General features: G+C 62.0%; 2 protein-coding genes across 4 annotated transcripts; one reads left to right on the forward strand and one right to left on the reverse strand.

Annotated features, from left to right (window-relative positions):
- The first annotated feature begins 235 nt into the window (after positions 1 to 235).
- On the forward strand, positions 236 to 4622 carry THPO (thrombopoietin). Of its 2 annotated transcripts, XM_058843981.1 has the most exons (6): positions 871 to 1105; positions 2031 to 2476; positions 3280 to 3407; positions 3491 to 3577; positions 3782 to 3946; positions 4052 to 4622. In XM_058843981.1, the coding sequence occupies exons 2-6, from the start codon at positions 2437 to 2439 to the stop codon at positions 4232 to 4234; spliced, it is 603 nt and encodes a 200-aa protein (XP_058699964.1). In that variant the 5' UTR covers positions 871 to 1105; positions 2031 to 2436; the 3' UTR covers positions 4235 to 4622. The 2 variants fall into 2 exon arrangements, with proteins under 2 accessions (XP_058699963.1, XP_058699964.1); XM_058843980.1 differs by having other exon boundaries at positions 236 to 1105; positions 3782 to 4622.
- Positions 4623 to 4761: 139 nt separating this feature from the next.
- Positions 4762 to 7191, reverse strand: POLR2H (RNA polymerase II, I and III subunit H). Of its 2 annotated transcripts, XM_058843886.1 has the most exons (5): positions 7036 to 7191; positions 6605 to 6688; positions 5837 to 5930; positions 5387 to 5470; positions 4762 to 5270 (listed from the first exon to the last, which is right to left on the reverse strand). In XM_058843886.1, exons 1-5 carry the CDS (start codon positions 7106 to 7108, stop codon positions 5153 to 5155), a joined length of 453 nt encoding a protein of 150 aa, XP_058699869.1. In that variant the 5' UTR covers positions 7109 to 7191; the 3' UTR covers positions 4762 to 5152. The 2 variants fall into 2 exon arrangements, with proteins under 2 accessions (XP_058699869.1, XP_058699870.1); XM_058843887.1 differs by lacking the exons at positions 5387 to 5470; positions 5837 to 5930 and having other exon boundaries at positions 5173 to 5270.
- Between the last annotated feature and the right edge of the window lie 329 nt (positions 7192 to 7520).

Genomic DNA, 7520 nt, shown 5'->3' on the forward strand with positions numbered 1-7520 from the left:
CTTTATGCCAGACCCTTTTATTGGGGCTTCAAAGGGGGCTGAGACCCCCCCTTTCCCTGCCCCTGGAAGGCCAGGTTTGCTTCCCATGCTAGCATTGACATCCTGCGGGTGCCCACCGAGCACATCTGGGTGGCCTGCGGGGACAGCAGCTGTGCCACCGAAACACAGTCTCCCCCCGCGGCCCGGCGTCTTCCTCCTCTTCCCCCCCTTCCCTGACTTCTGGCACCTCCTGCTGTCTTCAGCACCTTGGCAAAGTGGGTGCGAACGGCTGTCCCTGCAGCGGGATTCCCAGCACTTTGCACCCTGTAAGGAGAGGTGGGAATCTTGGCACCGGGATCCGGCCAGCTGTGCAGCCCTGCGGCCCCCGCCTGGCTTCCTGTCCCCTGCCAGAGCCCGGCCTGCCTGGCCGGAGCTCCCGTGTCCCTCTGGGGTCCCTGTGCCCCACTTACTGCCCCCACACTCTCTCCCTCTACAGCACGCAACATCCCTGGGGTTGGGCTGGTGCCAGAAGCAGGGGCTCTGCCCCACATCCTCCTCTGCCCCCCTGGCACGGGCAGCAAATGCTGCCATTGCCCTTTCCAGCGGAGGAATACCAGGCTGCCCACGGGCACAGGCTCACGCTGCCTGCCAGCTTCTGGCAATGTTGAAAAGGAATATTTTGAAGTAAAGGGACTATTGTGGGCACCTTAGGCTGCCCATGGGGGGACCATTAGACCTCCAGTTTCCACTTGCTCTCCAGTATCCCCTGATGGGTTTGTTTGCCTAATCAAGAAGGAATGCAGGGCACCGCAGCTCTCCAGCCTGGCATCGCCAATGACTTTGCACCCGGGGAGGGACAGGGAATGGACATGGTGGGGGCACGCCAGGGACTAACATGGGGACGGCGGCGGGCCCGAGGCCAGCGCTGGCAGAGGGGCTGACGGGCGTGATTGCAGCTTGTCACGTCCGCAGAAGGGCCACGGCCGTGTGGGGGAAGCCTGGAGGCGTTTGACCCCGGTGCTCACGGGTCCCATTGCTGCCAGCTGTGCCCGGGCGGGCCAGGGCTGCCAGTCTCGTCCCTGGAGTCGTGGCACCCGCTGGACCCCCCATCCAGGCACCCTGCAAGGTGGGCTGCTGTGGGCTGAGCAGGGCACGGGGCAGGTGGAGCGGGGCTGGGGTGTTTACTTTAACTGCTGTCACCCGGCCAGGCGCTGCCGGGAACTGCTGTCCACAGGGACGGGGGTGGGAACGTGCGAGAGTGTGCGAGAGCCGGGGTGTGAGAAGGAAACGCACTCGCTGCAGGGAGATCGGGAGCGAGAGGATGTGTGCTGGGAGGCGGGTGTCCCCCGAAGGGAAGCCCTGGGGGGCTGCTGGGGTGGAGGGTTATCTCAGCGTGGTTATCTGGCACTCGGTGCGTGCCAGGGAAGCGCACATGTGTACACGCAGGTTTGAGGGTGCACGTGGTGGGTGTGTACACGTGTGCAGTACGGGGGGACACACACATACACGTGGGCATGAGGATGTGCACCCCACGCCAAAGTGACCAGTGAGAGCTGACTTTGCCAGGGAATGTCAGAGCCATGCCAGGGCATGGTGCTGAACAGGCCCCTGGTGCTCCTCCTACCCAGAGAGGGGGTATCTGTGGGTGCCTCACCCAGCCCACTCCCAACCAATACCCCTGGTGAAACATGGACTAGCCATGACCCCTGTGATCCATCACCCTCCCCAGCTCATGGGGATCCTGTGAACCACAGCCATCCCGGCAATCTCCAGCTCCTCGAGTCACCTCTGGAGGATGCAGGAGTCAGAGCATGCCTCTGTGGGAGGGTGAACAGGGATGGGGTCTCACTGGGTAAAGGTCACCATGGATGGAGTCCACCTCTGGGAGAGGGTCACAAGGAGTATGGTCCACCTCTGGGAGAGGGTTTTGGTGGCTTTCATACCTGGTTGCCACAGCCAGGAGCAGATGCCACAGCTGTTGCGACAGCTCATTAGGGCCGATGTTCCCAGGGCTGTCCAGTGCAGGGTCACTGAAGCCATCCCTTCTGCAGGTACCCTGCACCTCTGGACAGGCACAGCTGAGGCACTGACCACTGAGGTGCTGGCTGCTGAGTGCTCAGGCCTGGAGGCAGGTGAGCAGCCACGGAGGGCGCCCAGGGACGCCCTTCCCATGCCCTGAGCCAAGGGAGGAAGCGGCCGGAGGCAGGAAGCCTTCCCCCGGGCCCGGGGCCCCTGCTGCGACTTTGCTGGAAGGTCAGCGGCGACACAACAGGAAATCGTGCTGCCTCGGCTGGGCGGCCAGGCCGGAGCCACAGAGCCGCGCCGTGCTGTCCTGGGCCGCTCCCGGCCTCCGGCCCTCCGTCCTGGCTGGGCGGCTCGCGGGGAACCCGCGCCACCACTGCCCTCCATGGAAGGGGGACGGGAGCCAGGGAGCAGCCGCTGGCCCCAGGGTGGAAGATGCAGGGCCGAAGCCCCCAGCTGAGCATGGAGCTGAACAGTGAGTGTGTGGCTAAAAGGGGGGACTGGGTGCGCAGGAAGGGACAGTGGGTGCTGTGGTCCCACAGCCAGAGTGTCCCCTGCACGATGAATCCCACTGATGGGCATCAAACCCCAAGGGTGGCTCTGGGCTGGTGGAATCCAGCCCCTGCCAGCATGTAAGGGCAGCCACGCATCTCTCCATGCCCATCCTAGGAAAACAGGCTGCACTGAGGATTTTTGGGGACAGGTGTAGTGCCAGGGCAGGCAGTGAGGCAGGCAGGAGGATGCAAAGAGGGCAATGGAGAATCTGTCAGGATGGGCAGTTGCTGGGCACAGTGGTGTGCAGCGGCACTGGGGTAGGCAGTGCTGGCAGGGGAGCACTCAGCCAGGGCAGCGGCCAGGAGCAGATGTTCCCTGTGGGACACTGCAGGCTGGGATTCCCCGAAGTGCACATGACGCCTGGAACTGCTCTTGGCAGGGATCCGGAGGGCTGGTCCTGGTCTGCACAGGGAGTACAGCCCTGCTTCCTTGCCTGGAGCGCGGCCGAAAAACCTGTCAGACATGGCTGTGCAGCCCCTTGGCACACACCACCGGCATGGAAACCCCGCCTCTCCCCCGTGAGCACTGGGCACCCCTCGCTGGCTGACAGGAGAGCAGCACCGAGCCCTCCTCAGCCACTCACACCTCCCCCTGCACCCCCACCACGGGGCCATCAAGACCACCAAAGGGCTGGGGAGAGGACTTGCCACTGCAGGCTTGGCTCTGGGCTGGCACTGCCCAGGGAGGCTGGCACAGCGCACAAGGCAACCCCATCTCCTCCAGGACTGCTCCTCCTCACATCCTTCCTCCTGTACGTGAAAGAGGACCGTGCCAGCCCAACACGGCTGGTCTGTGACAACAGGCTTATCCAGAAGTACATCGTGGAGGCCAAGGACATGGAAAAGAGAGTGGTGAGGATACAGTGTCCCACAAAACCCAAGCCCAGGGACATGCACAGTTCCTGGCACCTCACCTTGACATCTCTCCTCACCAGGACCAGTGCCAGGCCCTGCCTGCACTCAGCTGCCCTGCAGTGCTGCCCTTGGTGGACTTCACTTTCCAGCAGTGGAAATCCAAATCGGTGAGAGGGGCCGGGAGGAGGGTGCTGGCATTGGTGTGCTAACAGGACTGGAGAAGGAACCTTGGGTTGGCTCAACCACCAGAAATGCTGAACAAGATGCTTGTAGGCATATCTGGTGGCACAGGGAGGGCAGAGGACCCCATCCAGACCTAAGGTGAGCACAGGAAGCAGTGAGGCCCTGGGGGTCACTATCTGCTCCCTCAGAACGAGACCAAGCGGAGGGAGATCCTGTGTGACCTGGCCCTGCTGGTGGGTGCTGCAGCAGCGGCCCAGGGCCAGGTGAGCGACGAGTGTGGGGCCAGGCAGCTGAGCCAGCTTTACCGACATGCCAACTCCTTCTTCCTGCTCCTGCAGACCTTCAGCTGGGAGGTGAGACCTCCCCACATGAACCAGAGCATCCTGGCACAGGTTCCAGCTGGGCTGGGTTGGATGCAATGGTGTTTGTCACCCCTCTGTCCCACTCTCACCCCTCAGGCAGGACACTGGGAGCCGAGCTGCTCCCCACACTCCCTGGAGCAGACCCACATCACCAGCATTTTCCTCACCTACCGGCAGCTGGTACAGGGCAAGTTGCGCTTCTTCTTCTATGACTTGGCCAAGGTCTTGTGCAAGCAAGGACAGGGGGACAGCAGAGACCCTCCATGCGGGGCCCAGTGAGGCTGCACACAGGGTTCAACCACAAAGCGATGCTGGAGCAATCCTGCAGGACACTAAGCTGTGCTTTGGGTGCCCAGGAAGATGCCCACAGGGAAAGGGTTGGCACCTGTTCCTCAAGTCTTCATGAACCGTGCAGCGCATGGAGGCAAACAGTGACATGTGCCAGCAGGCACAGGCCCTGCTCCTATCCGGGCAGGCACCTCTACTGTGAATGCTTTTCAATTAAAGAGCTATTTTTCTAAAGAGTTGTGTGTATCCTTGTGCCCAGGCTGAGGGAAGAAGCCAGCTCCTCTGAGGCATGCTCCCAGTTCTGCCCAGTGCCCACTGCCACCTGCAGCAGCTGCCAGTACTGCAGGATCCTCTAGCATGGCCCCACACAGTGCCTGAGCTGCCATTTCTCCTCTCTCTACCCACCTACCTCAGGTTTGGACTCCCCATTCCTTTGTGAAGTCGCAGGGTCCCCCTTTTGCCCCTGCACAAGTGTATCCACTCCCTGCCAGCCTCATCTCTCAGCAAGCAGAGCCAGACGCAGAAAACATCCCAGTTTAATAAAAACCAAGGCAGCCTGCCTCAGGATGGCTCCTGAGAGAATGGTCCCCAGTCCCCAGAGGCAGGCAGGCAGCTGTCCCAGTCCCGATGCTTCTGGCCAGAGCCAGGGCTGCTGAGCACAGGTGAAGGTGAGGAGATGCCATCAAGCAAGACCGGAGCACCCAGCATGGTTTTCACTCAGACGTCAGGAACCTCTCTCCTCGCAAACAGAGACGTGGATCCCAGCAGGAGTCAGAAGACACTGGGATGAGGAGGGGAACTGCTTCTGCCTCCCCAGCTCTGAAGAGGCCGAGCAGCATGGATACTGGAGCAGAATGTGGGCTCTCAGGACTCCAGCTGGATGTCTGTGGGGCAGCCCACGGAGGTGTGCTAGAAGGCCAACTTCTTCATCAGCAGGTAAACGCGAGAGTCCACCTCAAACCCGTGCAGGTTGTTTGCGTCTCCCTGCAGCCGCATGAGCAGCCCTCCGTAGGACACATAGGCAGAGCTGAGGTGGGAGGAGAGCCATAGTGAGAGCAGGGAAACCCATGGGAGACCCGTGCCGAGCTCCCAGCGCTCCCCACTCCGGGACACTGCATCCCCCCACTCCCGACAGGCACTCACAGGCGTGTGGCTGCCTCTGTGGAGGTCTCGTCCCCCTCGATCCGGTACACCTTGCCGTACATCACGTACTCAAACTGGTCTGCCCTGCAACAGCACAGCCCCAGGTCAGCAAGGAATCAAACCTGGCTGTTTCCCCAGCCAGGGAAACAGAGTGTCCTCTGGGAGAAGTTACAGAATGAATAGATTGGAAAAGACCTCTCAGATCATTAAGTCCAACCTGTGACTGAGAACCACCTTGTCAACTAGACCACAGTGCTAGTGCCACATCCAGTCTTTCTTTAGACAGTTCCAGGGATAGTGACTCCACCATCCTCCTGGGCAGCCCACTCCAATGTTTAATCACCCCCTCCGTGAAGAAATTCCTCTTAGTGTCCAACCTGAAACACTCAAACTCAGCACTTCACTTTTTCCCTCATCCCTGCCCACGTGGGTGCCAGCTGGGCCCTGTACCTGGACGGCCGGTCATCTGTGGGGTTGTACTCGCCGTCATCCAGCGTGCCGTCCTCATACAAAGTGCTGGCGATGACCAGGCGGAATTTGTCCCCTGTGAGGAGACCAGAGGAGCAGTGAGAAGAGTAGAGCACAACCAGAGCAGCGGCAGACACAGCCAGAACACGGGGTGGTGGCAAAGGGCCACCCTGGCAAGGGATGCTAAACAAGCTCCGTCCCTGCTACCAGTCCTCCAACAGGATTGTGGGGAACATGTGAAAGGTCATGCTGGATCCTGTGTCTCCTTGTTCCCCACATCACGGAGGAAAACAGAGCCACAAGGATGCCACTGCTGGTGTTTTCAGGGGACACAACAAGATATTCATGTATATCCCCCCAGAGGACTTGGCTGGACCCTGGGCAGCTACGTGAGCCCTCTGCAGCACCAGTGTCAGCCCTTCTGTGTTTCATTGAGGGTAATATTCTCTTTTCTGCACATTTAGTGTATTTAGCTGCAAAAGTTAATTTTAGGAGGTCTCCCTTAAAGCTTAAAGCAGCTTCCCCAGACAGCATCTGTGAAAAAAGGGACAGAAGTGAGCCCAAATGCACAAAAGGAGGTGAACCAGAAACCCAGCTCAGCCCCAGTACACTGGGAGTGCCCTGAACCTCCTGTCACCTGGGGACAACACAGGGGCACAAGAAAGTCTGAGGCAGCTTATTCCTTGATCACAGCAATTCTGGGCTCCATCCTTCCTAACCTCGCCCTGTGCTAGGAGCCCGATGGCTTACCGAGGTCCACGGGATAGATCTGGATGTTCACATCCAGGATGAGATCCATCTTGAAGGACTCGCTCTCGCAGTGCAGGCGCGACACTGGGGAGAGCAGCAGAGTCAAGGACCCGGACAGAGAAGACCCCCGAGGGCTGGGTTGGAGCAGGGCCGTCTTCCCATGCTAGGCTGGCAGCGGAGCCGTGTTCGGATGGGTTTGGGATGGATGCCGGAGCCCGGCAGCTGACGGAGGTGTGCACAGGCAGGGAGAGGAACACGGTGGGGGAGGACCGCAAGGCGCGGGTCCCGCGGGGGCGCGGGAGGCGCGGCAGCCGGGCTGGGGAAGCCCTGGGGAAGCGGGGCGCTCCGGGGGCTGCCAACACGCGGAGGGGCCAGCGCCGGCGGGACGGGCGGACGGGGGAGCGGGAGAAGCGGGCCGGGGCCCAACTCACCGCGGTCGAACTTCTTGCCCTCTGGGTCGATGTCCTTCACGTCGAAGATGTCCTCGAACAGGATCCCGGCCATGGCAGCGGCTCCGCTCCCGCTCCCGGCTCCGCTCCCGCCGGGCGCACACCGATGACGCACTCGCACCGCCAAGACGGGGCGGAAGCGGCTTCGCGGTGGGCGGGGCCACGTCCCCGCCAGGACAGGCGGGAGCGCGCACGATCCTCGTGCCCGCGCACCCGCGCGCGCCCGGCAGGGGGCGCTGCGAGGCCGCGGATGGACCCGCGCGCCGCGGCCCCGCCCCCGGCACGGAGCGGGCACGGCAGCGCCCCCTCGCGGCGGGAACGGGGAGTCCCGGGAGGGGTCCGGGGTGATCCGGGAGGGGTGATCCGGGGATGTCCCGGGAGGGGTCCGGGATGTCCCGGGAGGGGTGATCCGGGGAGTCCCGGGAGGGGTGATCCGGGGATGTCCCGGGAGGGGTCCGGGATGATCC

This window comes from Poecile atricapillus, chromosome 8 (assembly GCF_030490865.1).
Source record: "Poecile atricapillus isolate bPoeAtr1 chromosome 8, bPoeAtr1.hap1, whole genome shotgun sequence".
In the NCBI taxonomy this organism is placed as follows: Eukaryota; Metazoa; Chordata; class Aves; order Passeriformes; family Paridae; genus Poecile; species Poecile atricapillus.

Coding starts and splice junctions, on each gene's coding strand:
- THPO (XM_058843980.1), top strand. CDS start 2,437: ATGCAGGGCCGAAGCCCCCAGCTGAGCATGGAGCTGAACA. Junction 2,477..3,279: donor GCTGAGCATGGAGCTGAACA/GTGAGTGTGTGG, acceptor CATCTCCTCCAG/GACTGCTCCTCCTCACATCC. Junction 3,578..3,781: donor AGCAGTGGAAATCCAAATCG/GTGAGAGGGGCC, acceptor CTGCTCCCTCAG/AACGAGACCAAGCGGAGGGA.
- POLR2H (XM_058843886.1), bottom strand. CDS start 7,108: ATGGCCGGGATCCTGTTCGAGGACATCTTCGACGTGAAGGACATCGAC. Junction 6,689..7,035: donor GGGCAAGAAGTTCGACCGCG/GTGAGTTGGGCC, acceptor TGCTCTCCCCAG/TGTCGCGCCTGCACTGCGAG. Junction 5,931..6,604: donor GATCTATCCCGTGGACCTCG/GTAAGCCATCGG, acceptor GTCTCCTCACAG/GGGACAAATTCCGCCTGGTC.